Source organism: Vigna radiata, chromosome 7 (assembly GCF_000741045.1).
Source record: "Vigna radiata var. radiata cultivar VC1973A chromosome 7, Vradiata_ver6, whole genome shotgun sequence".
NCBI classification, from domain to species: Eukaryota; Viridiplantae; Streptophyta; class Magnoliopsida; order Fabales; family Fabaceae; genus Vigna; species Vigna radiata.
The window spans coordinates 30,304,623-30,320,258 of record NC_028357.1 but is presented as its reverse complement, the minus strand read 5'-3'; the positions used below and the strand labels follow the sequence as shown (position 1 = coordinate 30,320,258).

General features: G+C 34.5%; 2 protein-coding genes across 2 annotated transcripts; one reads left to right on the top strand and one right to left on the bottom strand.

Moving 5' to 3' along the window:
• Nucleotides 1-5,185: 5,185 nt before the first annotated feature.
• On the bottom strand, nt 5,186-6,500 carry LOC106768053 (expansin-like B1). The gene is made up of 4 exons (XM_014653024.2): nt 6,240-6,500; nt 5,956-6,068; nt 5,544-5,855; nt 5,186-5,464 (listed from the first exon to the last, which is right to left on the bottom strand). Exons 1-4 carry the CDS (start codon nt 6,373-6,375, stop codon nt 5,279-5,281), a joined length of 747 nt encoding a protein of 248 aa, XP_014508510.1. The 5' UTR covers nt 6,376-6,500; the 3' UTR covers nt 5,186-5,278.
• A 4,519-nt stretch (nt 6,501-11,019) lies between these two features.
• LOC106766293 lies at nt 11,020-13,007 on the top strand (the record flags this gene model as incomplete). Its single annotated transcript, XM_022782768.1, has 3 exons — nt 11,020-11,310; nt 12,100-12,267; nt 12,751-13,007. Coding segments are annotated over 3 exons (483 nt in total), but the record flags the coding sequence as incomplete, so codon positions are not given.
• Between the last annotated feature and the right edge of the window lie 2,629 nt (nt 13,008-15,636).

Genomic DNA, 15,636 nt, shown 5'->3' with positions numbered 1-15,636 from the left:
TTTGTTCTCAGTTTGGTTGAAGTGTGTCAAATTCGTCCTCCTTTTAGAAAAATGTCAATTTCGTCCTAATATAGAAAAAAATTGTGTTAATCAAGTTATCTCCGTTAAAAATCATTGTTTTCAAAACTCACTTTATCCACTGCAAAATCAGGGATCGGACTCATGAAGTGGTTATTATACAAAACTCACTTTAAGTTTTTAAAACCATTAGTTTATTTTTAACGGAAATTACTTCAACAAATTTTTTCTATATGAGGACGAAATTGACATTTTTCTAAAAAGAAACGAATTTGACACACTTCAACTAAACTCGCAACAAAATAAACAATTAAACCTTTTGCTTATAAGAAGTTCTTACTCTCCTTCTCCTAAGTTGAGCAGCAAAAGCCCAACATCATGGTTCATATTTTGCTATTATTAGCAAAGGCAAAACTAGTGTGTTTATTTACTAAAGTAAACTCTAATTCATGTTTTGTTGTTGAATCCGTAATGTGGTGGTGATGAGTAGGATACAATTGTCACACTTACCGTTTACTTCACAATAAGTATCGGAAATTGTTGATATTTTCAACTTTTACGTTGTGTTTGGACAATAATATTTAAAATTTTAGAGAAGTTATTACAAAATTAAAATTTTAAAATAAAACATGAGCTAATTTCAAATATTTTAACATAATGAAAGAGTAAAAAGTATAAAAACATTTAATTTTTATTTTTTTTAAAACAAAAATTGAAAATTTAACTCTAATAAAATTCTAAAATTTTAGTTTCTCTTAAACATTTTGTCTCTCCATAACATACTTTATAATAAAACATCTAAACTTTTCGTGAATTACCTATAAAGATTCTTTACCAGTATACCAAAACTAGAGCTTGAAAGAAAAGTTTCAATTTATTCAGTATTCTAAAATATACAATTAAACATAAGCATGGATGATATCTGTAAAATCATTAAAGGGTCTATATAAATTTGCTAGTTCTTATAATAATTTCTGAAAAAATATACTATCATTTTTGTGTTTGAAAAAGCCAACTCAAAGCACAACATAAAGACACCAGGTTGATAAGAGGTTAGGGATTCTGATTCAGAGGTTTGGAGCATATTACAATAGACAAACAGATAGAAATTAGAACCCATCCATTCTATCATCCACTAAACAACAAAGTAGAGATATCTAACAAACTTCTTATGGATCAAAGTCTTCTTCATCGTCGTCAATAGTCCCAAAGTCTTCTTCATCGTCGTCAACAGTCCCAAAGTCTTCTCCTTCGGGCCACCACCTTGGACGAGGAAAAACTCCACAAGCATCTGCCACTTTATACCAAAAATTATTATCAACTTTTTTTTTCTTTTCATTACTAATCGCTGAAAGAAATCTTAACACTTCAAACACATCCATTCCCTTTCCAGAACCTTCCACAACACCATCACTTGAGTTACTTTCCGCCACTTTCTCGGCGGTTTCTAAGATTTTGGCAGAACAGTCTGAAGTTTTTTCTGCTTCAGAAACCAGTTTCCCCTCACAGTTTCCCATACCCTCTTTCCCTTTCTCCGATTGAACTTTCACACAACCCTTTGAAGAATCCATATCCAGATCGACCTCCGAAAGTTTTGATCCTTTCGCCGGTGACTTCCCCGAATGAGACAGCTCCCCATCGGAAACCACAGACTCATCAAACCGGCCATCACGAGTCTCGCCCAAAACATCTCTTGGTGCTCCGTGCAAGCATTCACCCACGCCCATTTCCAGCTTCAGCTGAACTTCCGAAAACCCTAATTCCGACCCCTCACACAAATCGACGAACCCCTGTGTCCCAGCGTCATTGCCGTCGGTGGCGGCCTCCGGCGGCGTTTGGAAAACCTCTTGAGGGATGGGGTCTAGGGAGTCGGACAGCGACACCATCACGATGGAGTTGAAGTGCGACGAGGAGTCGGCGGAAGCGGGTGAGGGGGAGTGGTCAGGTGAATCGTTCATGACTTTTGCTGGGAGGAGGAAAGACCGGAAGGATGAAAAGAAGGCTCTGATTGTGGTATAGGGTTGATTTTTTACCTTGGTGAATCTTCTAGAAGGTAAATTGTAAATACCGAAATAAATAATAAATTTTATATTTTACATAAAAGATAAATTATTAAAAATTAATTCTCCTTCTCATATTTGATTAAATTTAATAATAAACTTTTTATAATTTTAATTAGATTTAAATTTTATTTTAATTAAAACATCACTTGTTAGTTTTAATTTATTTTTATTTTAATTGAATTTATTAAGAAGGTGAATGTTGAGCAATGTTGCAACTTGTAATACTAATAAGATAGATAAATTTTTAATTGTTCTAAATTTTAATTAGCTTAAATGCAAAAATAAAAAATTAAATTTTATTTGTATTTATTTTGAATTGAATGGTATTATAGTTAATAATACACGTTGTAATAATTTTTTACTGTATTAAATTTTAATTAGGTTTAGGTTTTCTTTAAACAGAATATAAGATTGTTAGTACGTGGTGTAGTAGAAAAAAACAATAATTTACACAATTTTACAATTTTGTTAAGATTATTAGTGGAATTTAATTTATAAATATTATGTAAAATCATAATAATTGATTTTACTGTTTAGATATTAATCTTAACTAAAATATCATCGTTTTTCCATAAACTACTATAACTACATATAATGTTAAAAGATTTGTAATTTTTCATTTTTCTTTTTGATATATATTTTAATTAGGAGTAGGCAAATAGAATTGAACTATACCGTACTACTAAAATTTGTATCGAACCAAAAACTAATTTGTCTAAACTGAACTGTAAAACAGTTTAGACAAACTGAACTGAATTGTTTTTTGTTTTATTAAACTGGACTGAATTGAACTATACTACATCATACTAAACTACAATATAAACTGAACTGCACTACTAACTATACTAATTTTAAACTAAATTTTACTAATTTTTAAACTAAATAGTATAACAATACATGTTCTTTTTAATTAAAATTTATTTTAATATTTATTTTTTTATTTATAAGTGTCTTACAAATTAATTTTTTAATTATTTGATATTATTATTTTCTATTTCATTTATATTTTTTTTATTATTATATTTATATGGAAATTATTTTATTATTGCTAATTGTTAAATAAATACAATAATAAAATAAATAAATTATTATGTGAATATTCGAATTGTTGCTGTGTTAAAATTAGAATATAACTTTTAATTCTAATGGTGTGTTTCAGTTTTTACACTAAAATATAGAAAATTTAGTATATAAAGCTAATTTAATCCGGTTATAAGTTATAAAATAAGTTATTATTATTGTATACTAATTTTATATTATATTAAAAAATATGTTAAAGAATATAATATATTTAAAGTATTATTTATTTTATATAGTTTTTTTTAAACCTTTAGTTGTCCATATTTTTGGAGCGCTTTTCTAATTTCATCATCTTCTTATTAAAACTCTCAATTGGGTCCTCATAAGAGTTAATTTCAATTAATTTAGTCCAGTTAAAAAAAGTTAATGTCGTGAAGTTTTTGTACAACAGGATGGATGATGTGTTCATTTATGTAAGGTGGCCTTTGCAGTGTTGAAACGTGGTAAAGATTAATGATGAAACGTGCCATTTGGAAAAATTTAATAATTTAAAATAATTTTTTTCAAACCATAAACCAATTAGCTTTCTGCCTCCTCCACTTGAGCAAAGGGCACAGAGTCACCGTTGAACCAACCTCCGCACACCGCGAGCCTAGGTGTCGCTAGTCACTGATCGCCGCCACGGTTTCCGTTGGCGACCGCGCCAATTCTACTTCCTTGTCTCTTCTCCGAATAGCAGTTTCGACTGGCGCCGCCACACCTCCATTTGGTCGGTCAAGGGTCATTGTCGGTGGTGCTGCTTGCATCGGAAGCGTCACTACCGCTTGTGGCGGACCAACCTTCGGCTTTGCTTCCTCGCTCCCCTCTGAAATTGAACCAAATAAAGGTTGCACAGAGACAATTTGTTCTTGTGGTTGGGTGTGATGGTGAACATGTATTATTGGAGTACAATATAAACTCTTAGAAAAACCTTATGTGCCGGAGGGATGATGGAGATGATGGGGTTCTTGAGATTTTTGGTGTCAGTTTTTTTTTTCTTCTGTATTTCAGGTACTGAACTGTGTGGAGGGGAGGAGAATTTTAAATTATTAAATTCTCTCAAATGGTACGTTTCATCACTTCCTTGTCATGTTTCAACATAAATAAACACCTATTCACAGCGTTAACCTTTTTTAACGGAAAGGGCTAAATTGATTGAAATTAGCTCTTATGAGGATCAATTAGGAGTTTTAATAAGAAGGGGATGAAATTGGGAAAGCGGCCCAAAAATAAGGACGACTAAAAAGTTTAAACTTTTTTTTTTATGATTTCTATTACTTAATTATTTAATAAAATTAAATTTAAAATAAATATATTTTACTTTTATTACTTAAAGTAATATTATTTAAAAAGTAATATATGTTTATTGATAAAAAAAAGTATAAAAATTTGTGATAAAAAAATTTTGTCATAAAAAATTAAGGGTTAAATATGTTTTTAGTCCCTATACTTTGGGGTAATTTTGGTTTTAGTCCCCATTTCAAATTAAGGTACAATTTAGTCCTTCAACTTTAGAAAAATCTGGTTTTAGTCCTTTTTACCAAATTTTTTTAACTTTATTTGTTGTTTCAAGCACAAATGTGTCAAACAGTGTAAACAATCCAAATGTTATAATGAAACGCGTTTGAAACAGTAAATAAAGTTAAAAAAAATTGGTAAAAAAGACTAAAACCAGAGTTTTCTAAAGTTGAAGAACTAAATTGTACCTTAGTTTGAAAGAGGGACTAAAACCAAAATCGCCCCAAAGTATAGGACTAAAAACATATTTAATCCAAAAATTAATTATATTTTTTTATGTGAACAATTTCTTTTATTAATATTTTATGGATGACGTTAAACAAAGTTTTTGTCCTAGTATATCTAACTTGTTCATTGTTTTTGCTTTAACATGTGTTCTTTTTTGTTTATTGGTCATTTGCAAAACCTCTTTTTAGATTAAATTTTTCATTCGTAAAGAAGATTCTCAATTCTCAACTTTTCATTCGTAAGTTATATAATAGGAAAAAGAAATATAAAAGTAAGATTTATTTTATTGTTATAGGAAAGTAGAAAGAATCCCCATTATTTATTGGAGCTCCTTTAGACAGAAGCATGGAGAGAGATTAAACAGCAGAGCTTAGTTATTTTGTAATGTGTGTCTAGTAAAGCTGAAGTTTGGTGTCATAAGTAGCTCCAGGCTTCCAATTAGAAGGGATAGGGATGTTTGGTGTCATCCAATTAACGCCAACTTGAAACCTCAGCAGGATTGCACCTCTCGGTGGATTTGCAAAGTCAAACACTGCCCCATACACCCTGCGCAGGGGTTCCCAACGTCGTTGCCCTTTCTGCACAACATTTCAACAACGTTAATTAAACCTTATTCTTATTCAGAAATTCTTACGTCCAAATTGTCTGCATGCATACCTGCCACATTTCAACAGCATTGACGTCGTATTTTCCATTTACATTCAGAATCAGAACGGCCAAGTAACCAGGGTTGCTGCTACTTTCCTTTATGTGAAACAAGACGTTGCCGATGAACGTACATGGAACTCTTCTGTATGCAATGTCCACTGTACCGTACTTCTTTAGCACTGCAGATGCATTTTGATTGCGTCCCAATCTTGAGAATGCCCGTGGACTCATCACGAAGTCCGTTCTGTCTCCATAACCCTGATCTGTTGCCACCAGGAATGCTCCATTCACATCGCACAGTTCTGGTATTTTGCACTTTACCTGCACCACCATCGTCATCGTTCATATTTTATCATCAGTGTTTAATTTATTATCAATACATAATCACTGAATCAGGAAATTTCATATCTGTGATAACTACCTGATAACACGTGCCACAACCAGCTCCATTCCTCCATAGCCCAGAGACCCCTGCCACTCTTCCATCATACCAATTCATCTTCCTTCCATACTCCCCGAATCCACAAGCTCCGGCTACAATCATTATACATACATAATAAAGTTTTCTTATGTTATCAAGTTTTTATTATTCTAAAACGCACTTAAAACGAGAAAGAAAAAGAGGATATTTAGTATCAAACATGGGCATGCATGCCACTGGTTGAGTCCTGGAGGCTGCAAAAACAAAGAACGTATAGCACATACTTGGAGTACCGTAGCCGTCAGGGCTGTCATAATAGGTTGCTCTTGAGTTGGTGAAGTATTCCTTGCAGTTGCACAGTGCAGGGAGGAGGAATATGAAACAAACAAGGCCAAGTTGGTGCCTAAAACCGAGTTCCATCACAAATTCAACTCTCAGACGCAAATAAAATATACAGGAGAGAGAAATTCAGGGAAGTGAATGATTACAAGATTGTGACCAATGAGATAAAGCAAAGCATAAGATTTGAGAAGGGTTTATGAGATTGGAAGAGATCAGAACTGTATTTATAGCACAACCTTAGAGATCTTACTCCATGCATATACCGCGGGTGGTGCAGTTCTATTCCTTTGTTTAGTAGGTATTTCTTTTTTAAGCTAGTTTGAATAATTCGGGTTCTGTGTACTACTCTTTACTGATTTTGAACTACGGTTTAAGCCATATATATTGGGTATTTTTTTTATGGGAAAATAATACTTTGACATTCTTGAAGAAAGCACATTCAATTACCAACCCAGTTTAATAATACAATACCGTGTATTATAGAATTTTAAGTTTAAAAATAAAATAAATAAAATTAAAATATTATTACTTTAAGCAGTCAAGTAGTTTTTTTTTTTCTTTTTTTTTCCTGTGGGTGTGAAAGTCACCACCCTATTTTAAGTTTGAAATCGAACTTGATCCAAAATTACTTTTACTATGTAGACTGTATTTAGATCATTACAAACCATCCTATATTACACACAAGGTCAACTACAATTTATTAAAGCAGGAGTAAATGTTATCGTGTAGGATTATGTTTATACCTAGCTGTGTTATCATAGTTAATTCGTTTTAATCGTTTGTTAAACAAAGTAAATACTTGAATAATGATGAGATTTTTTGTTAACTTGATATCCTTTTGTAAATATTATTAGACAACCTACTTTTTCTACAATCTACGATAATTCCAGTTGCATGACCTGATCCATCATAGAGGGATTAGAATTTGCTGAGCTAATTCATAAATCTGGGTGCGCCATAGCTGCCGTGCAATATAAAATGATAAAAATTTGTTGTTTAATCTCTTTATCCTTTAATACTTCATTCATTGTTGATATAAAACCGTATCTAATACAAACCACTCCAATTGAAAACGTGTATAGTCACACTAATTATCACTATAAGATTTATAATCCACCAACAACAAGCATAAAATGAATTGTTTCGATCAATTCGGCTGGCTAGAACGAGTCAATTTTTAAGAACACTGTTGTAGATCGGATCGCATTAATTATTAAATAATTAAATAACAATTTCTGGGCATAACATACAGGATGTTGAAGGTGTGGCCTCCAATTTTTTTTTTTTTTTCACATACCCTTTGGTTTTGACCCAAAACCAAACCTCTGACTTACTTATTATAGTTTAAAAGCATGTATTTAATGAAATCAACAGCAAAAATATTACATGGACCAATACAAAAATTTTCCATCATCAAGATTTAGACGGTTGGGATAATACGTAAGGAAAATTTCTTCCGTAGATTTTTATGTTCAAAACCAGTTAAGGAGTATTAAACTAATATAAAAAGGCTTACAGAAAATGAAAAAGAATTAGGAATATACCACGGATGGTACAAGCAACAAAGAATCAAGAGCTGAAGCTACACAAAAATAGGACTGCATTTCTCTGATTTTCCTATATTACTCCAACTTCTGACATCAGTTCTGGCTGAGAATTTGTGTCGTGGTTTAGGCATGGAACTCGGTTTTAAGCACCAAGTCAGTGTGGTGTGTGCGATATTGCTCCTCCCTGCACTGTGTAGCTGCTACGAATATGCAACTAACTCCAGAGCAAGCTATTACAGTAGCCCTGGTGGCTATGGGAATCCCAATCAGTTTTTTTCTCTTTGAACTTGTTTGTTTCATAACATTACTATAATAAAAGGTTTAAAGAATAATTGTGATGTATTATTTCAAAGAGTAGAGTATTATATATATACATATAAAGATTATATAATTCTTCATCTATTAAAGGAAATGACAGGTACACAAATCTGCACAAATTATAATAATATCTAAATTATAAATAACACAATATTTGATTGTCTAATATCCATTAATAGAATATTTGGTATATCTTAACACCCCCATTCAAGTTGGTGCATGAATATCACACATTCTCAACTTGAATAGAGACTCATTAAACAATCTTCTTGACACTCCTTTGGTGAGAACATCAGCCAAATGCAACTCTGATCTTACAAAAGGAAAGGAAATTATTCTAGCTTCAATCTTCTCTTTGATGAAATGTCTATCAATCTTCACATGCTTTGTTCTATCATGTTGTACAAGATTATGAGCAATTGCTATAGCTGAAGTATTGTCACAGTACAAACTCATAGCTTCATTTGGTTTAAAAATCCCAAATCTGATAGCACATTTTTAATCCACAAAAGTTCACATACACTTAGTGTCATGCCTCTAAATTCTGCTTCAGCACTAGATATTGCTACTACAGACTGTTTTAAACTCCTCCATATTACAAGATTTCCTCCTATAAAAGTAAAGTATCCAGAGGTAAATCTTCTATCATCTTTTGAANCTGTCCAATCTGCATCAGTGAACCCTTCTACCTTCAAGTTTCCATGATTTGAGAACAAAATTCCTTTACCAGGAACGGACTTCAAATATCTCAAAATCCTCTCAACAACATNCATATGAAGCTTTCGTGGGTCATGCATAAATTGACTAACAACATTCAGTGCATAGGTGATATCTGAACGTATATGACACAAATGAATTAATTTTCCTACCAGTCTTTGGTATCTTCCTTTGTCTATGCTTGCTGAATTTGAGCATTGAAAGAGTTTATGATTTTGTTGCAACTTTCAATATTTTCTTGCAAGAATTTATCTTGGGCCCATGACAACTAGCAAAAAAAACACTAAATTTTTCTATATATTGAAAAGAGGCAGAAATCAAGAAGAATAAGCTCCTTCTAGGGGGAAATGATGTGTAGTAGGAAGCATGAGTGGGATGGAGGCTTAGGAACCGAGAACAACACTCCTTTGTGGAAGAGTTCTAGGTTCTCATTTTTATTGGCTTTTACTAATTACTATGAGCTTCAATGCATTCATTTTCTAGTTTCATGTTAATGCAATTTGGTTTCTTCAACTTTCTTTTTTTCATTCTCTTGTAATTTCCTATTTCAGTGCTACAATTTAAATACTGTCGTGTTCAATTTCAATTTTTGTTTAAATCCATCTTCTTATTTTTGTTAATTTCAATTTTAATTTCTGACACAGTGATTCCTGGCTTCCAGAGGATCGGGTTGTTTAAGTCCAACGTATTCCATTGCGTTTACTACATTCTATTTTCATAATTATTATTTTGTTTACTTCTAAAACCCTTAAAATGTGTTTTATGGATTCACACCTAAGTTAACCTCTATACTACATTAGTTAAGGGAAAAACTTAGTTTATTTAACGAGGTTTCAGTGACACAAAAAAAGCCCAATATCACTTACTTGGTCGAATTTGAACAAATTTTGGTTATGAATGACTAGATCGAATTAAGCCAAATTTTAATCAGGATTGACTTGTCCGAATTCGATTGAATTTTAACTATGACTGATTCAATCAAATTTTAGTCGTGGCAAACTCAACTGAATTTGGTTGAATTTTGGTCAAGATTAACATAGCTGAATTTAGTCAAATTTCGACTGAAGTCGACTTGATCGAATTTCATCGAATTTCAATAAAGACCAACTTGGTCAATTTTGGTCAAATTTCAATCATGGGCACAACAACTGAATTTTGACCAATATCAACATGGTTGAGATCGACCAAATATTGATCAGTACCTACTCAACTAAATTAAGCAAAAAGTTTGGTTGAGATTGACTTTGAGGCCAAATTTCAATTAAGGCTAACTTTGTTGAATTTCTAAAAAGATGGACTAAGTTGAATTTTAATTATAAATGACTCGGTCGAATTTCAATTAGAATCAATCCAGTTATAAATAATTTAGTTTTCTGAATAAATAATTCAATTCATTTTAGTTAATGTTGTCCATCTTAATTGTCACTCTTTCAAATATTAATTAAATATTTAAAAAAATAAAAATAAAAATCACAATAAAATGATCGTGATGTTATCAATAATTTAATTTTTTTTTCTATATCTAAGAACAAAATTATAGTCATAAAATATAAAAAATGATCGTGATATTAGTCCCCATTTTTAAAAATATAAATCTTTAGTCTCTAAGTTATAAAAAATGTATGAAATGAGTCTTTTTTTGACTTGAAATATTATTTTTGGTTGTTTCTTAACAACTGCTATATCTTTATATTGCTCTGATTTGTTTCTTAATAATAACAGCACTTTAGATTGCTCTTTGTACTTTAACCATGAATATAAAAAAAAGGACTTATTTGATACATTTTTTATAACTTAGGAACCAAAAGTTTATATTTTTTAAAAGCGGGAACTAAACTGAACATTTAGGACAAAAAGCGGTTTAAACCAATTTCAAATAAAGGAAACACATTGAAAGGAACAACAATTATATAAAAATATTTAATCAATTCCAAGATAAGTTGTATATTACCATAAAAATTTAATTTTATTCTATTAAAAATTCTCATACATCCTTACAGTATAATAAATAAATAATAAATAAAAATATTAATAAACGATTTAATTGGATGAGGTTGAGATTGAATTTTTGAAATGAAATAATAAAATCACATAAAGAAAAAAAATTATAATCAATATTATGATGACAAATAAATATTGATTACAGTCCACACCCTTCTTGTGCACTGCTGCTTCAGAACCCGACCCCATCACTTTGGGTGAAGTGGGGGTTGAAGAGTCGGAAGAGTCCTTAGTTGAGGATGGGGTGTGCGTAGAGGTGATGAAACTGGACAAGAACTCGCGCAGAATCGAATCCAGAATTTCCATTGAAGCTTCTCTTTCTTCCATTTGGAACATCTTGACCGATTACGAGAGGTTGGCTGATTTCATTCCTGGCCTAGTTGTCAGCGAGTTGCTCCAAAAGGGTGACAATTATGCCCGTCTTTTGCAGGTTCCTCTCTATCACGTGTTGTGCTCCAAATGGGGTTCTTAAAGTTTGATTTTTTATTTTTTTTTAGGAAATTAGTTGCATTTTTTTGGCTGTTTGTCTCACGCTGCATTGTGCTGATTTGGTTAATCTCAAATAAGGTGCTAGGGTTGTTTTGGGCTTGCTTTCATTTTCTGAATGAAAAATTCTTGATTCTTTATTAATTTGGAGATGTAATTAGCGTATCTCTTTATGTTATTGTTGAAATTTATTTGAAAAATTTATTTATTAATTTGTGTTCATTCTTTCTTTTTGTTCTTTCTTGAATTTTTAGAAAACAAACATAGAAAAAGTGTTTTTAAACGAGTGAATTTTTAGAAAACAAGCTCCATTTTGGTATCAAATACAGGTTAGGCATCAATTCTGGGCAATGACAATGGCATGATGCATTATGATGTATCCAAAACTTAGAAGTACATGAATACCAAAGTTAGCGAGTGATATGTATTACACACTTTTTGGGTGCAAATTTTACTGTGGAAATCATAATGTGACCATATGCTTATATTACTATTATAATTTTGGTGACAAAGAATGATTCAGGTTAAAGTCAAACTTTTTATAAGATCACATTGTTCAAAGGCCAACCATGGTTTTACCTAATTTACTCCTGAGTTGCAACCTTTACAAATTAGTCTCACTGTATGTTTTATATTACTGTTACCCGAACTGAAAATTGACATCATTTGAAGTATTTTCTTACCTAAGTATTTGACTTAAACTATATTTGTTATTGTTACATTACCTGAACAGATTGGACAGCAAAATATAGCATTTGGGGTAAAATTCAATGCTAAAGGAATTGTAGATTGTTATGAGAAAGAATTGGAGACTCTTCCTACTGGTATTAAGCGTGAAATTGAATTCAAGATGATTGAGGGAGATTTTCAACTCTTTGAAGGAAAATGGTCTATTTTTCAGGTAGGAATTAATATGTTCCCTTGATTTCAGAATTCTTCTGGATCCAGGATAATATATATCACATCAATTTGCATAATGTTAGGCACTTTATCATAATTATTTTTCAAAGGTCAAACCTTTTTTTTTCTGAGATTGACGTTGTGAAATTCTACCTGCATCATTCATGGCTGACCTTCCTTGGCGAAAAACTAGGAGTGGAGGATGATATCACAGCTTGGAAACTTAAGTTCAGTGATTATTTTAGTCTATTGACTAAGATGTTATTATGATTTATGCAAAACTTGACAGCTAGTATTTATTTTGACAAAAAGATTTCTCCTTTGCTTTTAGCTATTGACATAAAGGAATCCCCTTTGTTTTTAATTTGTTTCAATATTCGTTTTGAAAGATATTGAAATTTTATACTATTTTGAATCCACGTATTCAACGGGGTTGGTTAACATCCTATGCAAAATTAATTAACCCATTGTAATGGTTTTGCAGCATTTGAACAGTGAAAAATTGTGAGCAGTCTCAAGTCCGAGGAGTTAGTACAAGTTACAACTCTCTCATACGTTGATGTTAAGCCGAAACTGTGGTTGCCTATTCGTCTCATAGAGGGTAGACTTTGCAATGAGATAAAAATGAACCTTGTATCAGTCAGGAACGAAGCTCAAAAAGAGCGAGTTGTGTAATTCATGATATATTGTGGATCATACAAAATGAATACAAGTCCACTTTACTCCTTGCTCATTGGTAAATCTTGAAGCTTGTGGTCTTAAATGCCCTCTATGTAAGAATTTCTTCAAGGCCACCCTGATCTTTACATTGAAGGTTGAATCAATGTTTCATTTTAGACTTGAATGTTGGGTTTGAACTAACTAAAATCGGGGTGGTTCCTAGTATTAGAGTTAATTAAGTTTCTCATGAGTTAGCTAAGTTCGTGATTTATATAAAATCAGTCCGTGTGTGATACTTTTTTACAAGATTTTTTATTCAATGAATTTATATGAACTTAGGCAGGGCTGAAGACAATGATTTTGTAAATTTTCATCCACATTGCCGCAGCATGGTTTATCTGTTATTCACACAGGTATCTGGTTCTTCACTGATTACTTTACTTGTTTATGTACATGATCTTAATTGGATCTATACGAATTATGTTGATCAAGTTCTGTTGAAGTTATAGTCATTATTTGAATTAAAGGCTTTTTGTTTTGCAAAACAACCGTTTTCAGATGTGTGTATACTGATGCAAACTAAGGTAATTGTTTGGACACTAGAAGGTCTACAATTGGTTTTTGTGTCTTCCTTGATAACTATCTGTATTCTTAGAAATTTATCAAATGGGGCATTATGTCTTTATTTTATCCTCAATAGCTTGAGAAGTAATATATATGTATTAATTGCTCAATTTTAAAGTTTTTGCTGATATATTTGAGCTCTTTTATGATAATAAATTTTTTATTCTCTTAGTTTCCAATATCTTCCTTAATAAGAAGTTTAAACATATAGATATTGATTGTTATTTTATCAGTGAATTGAGCTAGAATTAACTACTAATCTTGATTAATGTCAAAACTCAACCTGAAATAATTGTTGTGTTTACAAAACCTCTTCATGTAGAAAGAACAGAGGAGAAAATGAACAAGAAGGATAGCAAGGGAGAGAGTGGAGAAGGCCTTGCAATATTCTTCCAGAGACCAAAGGATCAATGCTGTCACAAGTATTCATGGGCTATGTCTTCTCACTTCCTTTCTTCTCTTACTAATCCATAATCTTTTACAATTCCGTACAAGATCAAAAATTCAAATCTTGCAAGTTTTCAAACTTTCATAGATGATTAATATCTTCACATATGCATAAACCCCTGTAATATCAATAGGTTTTCTTTCATCCTTACCCTTTTTTTTCTTTTTCTTGCTTTCTTTCATCCTTACTCGATCCTTGACGCTCGACTCTCATCTCTCCACCCTCGACACTCGACCTTCAATCCTCGATCCTCGATCCTCAACCCTCGATCCTCGACACTTGATTCTCGTCTCTCGTCCCTCGACCCTCCACCCTCGACATTCCACACTTGACCCTCGACCCTCGACCCTCAACCCTGGAACCTCGACCCTTGTCCCTGGACCCTTGATCCTTGGCCCTCGACCCTAGACCCTCGATCCTTGGCCCTTGACTCTGGACCCTCTACCCTCGATCCTGGACCCTGGACCCTGAACCCTCGATCCTTGGCCCTCGACCCTGGACCCTCGACACTCGACCCTTGACCCTTGACCCTCGACGCTCGACCATCGACACTCAACCCTCGATCCTTGGCCCTCGACCCTCGACTTTCTACCCTCAATCCTGGACCCTCGAACCTCGACCCTGGATCCTCGACCCTCGACCCTCGACCCTCGACCCTCGATCCTCGACCCTCGACAATCGAACCTCGACCCTCGACCCTCGACAATAGAACCTCGACCCTCGACCCTCGACAATCGAACCTCGACCCTCGACCCTCGATACTTAACCCTCGACCCTCGACCCTCGACTGTGACCCTCGACCCTCGACCCTCGACGCTCGACCCTCGATCCTTGCCCTCGACCCTCGACCTTCTACCCTCAATCCTGGACCCTCGAATCTCGACCCTCGACCCACACCCTGGACCCTCGACAATCGAACCTCGACCCTCAACACTCGACCCTGGATCCTCGACCCTGGACCCTGGACCCTCGATCCTCGACCCTCGACAATCGAACCTCGACCCTCGACAATCGAACCTCGACCCTCGACCCTCGACAATCGAACCTCGACCCTCGACCCTCGATAATCGAACCTAGACCCTCGACCCTCGACACTCAACCCTCAACCCTCGACTGTGACCCTCGACCCTCGATTGTGACCCTCGACCCTCGACGCTCGTCACTCGACCATCGACCATCGACCCTCGACCCTCCACCCTAACCCTCGACCCTAACCCTCGACCCTCGACCCTCGATCCTCGACCCTCGACCCTCGACCCTCGACCCTCGACCCTCGACCCTCGACCCTCGACTGTGGCCCACGACCCTCGACTGTGGCCCTCGACCATCGACTGTGACCCTCGACCCTCGACTGTGGCCCTCGACCCTCGACTGTGGCCCTCAACCATCGACTGTGACCCTCGACCCTCGACTGTGACCTCGACCCTCGACTGTGACCCTCGACCCTCGACCCTCAAACCTCGACCCTCGACCCTCGACACTCGACCCTCGACTGTGACCCTCGACCCTCGATGCTCGTCACTCGACCATCGACCATCGACCATCGACCCTCGACCCTCGACCCTCGACCCTCGACCCTCGACTGTGGCCCTCGACCATCGACTGTGACCCTCGACCCTCGACTGTGACCTCGACCCT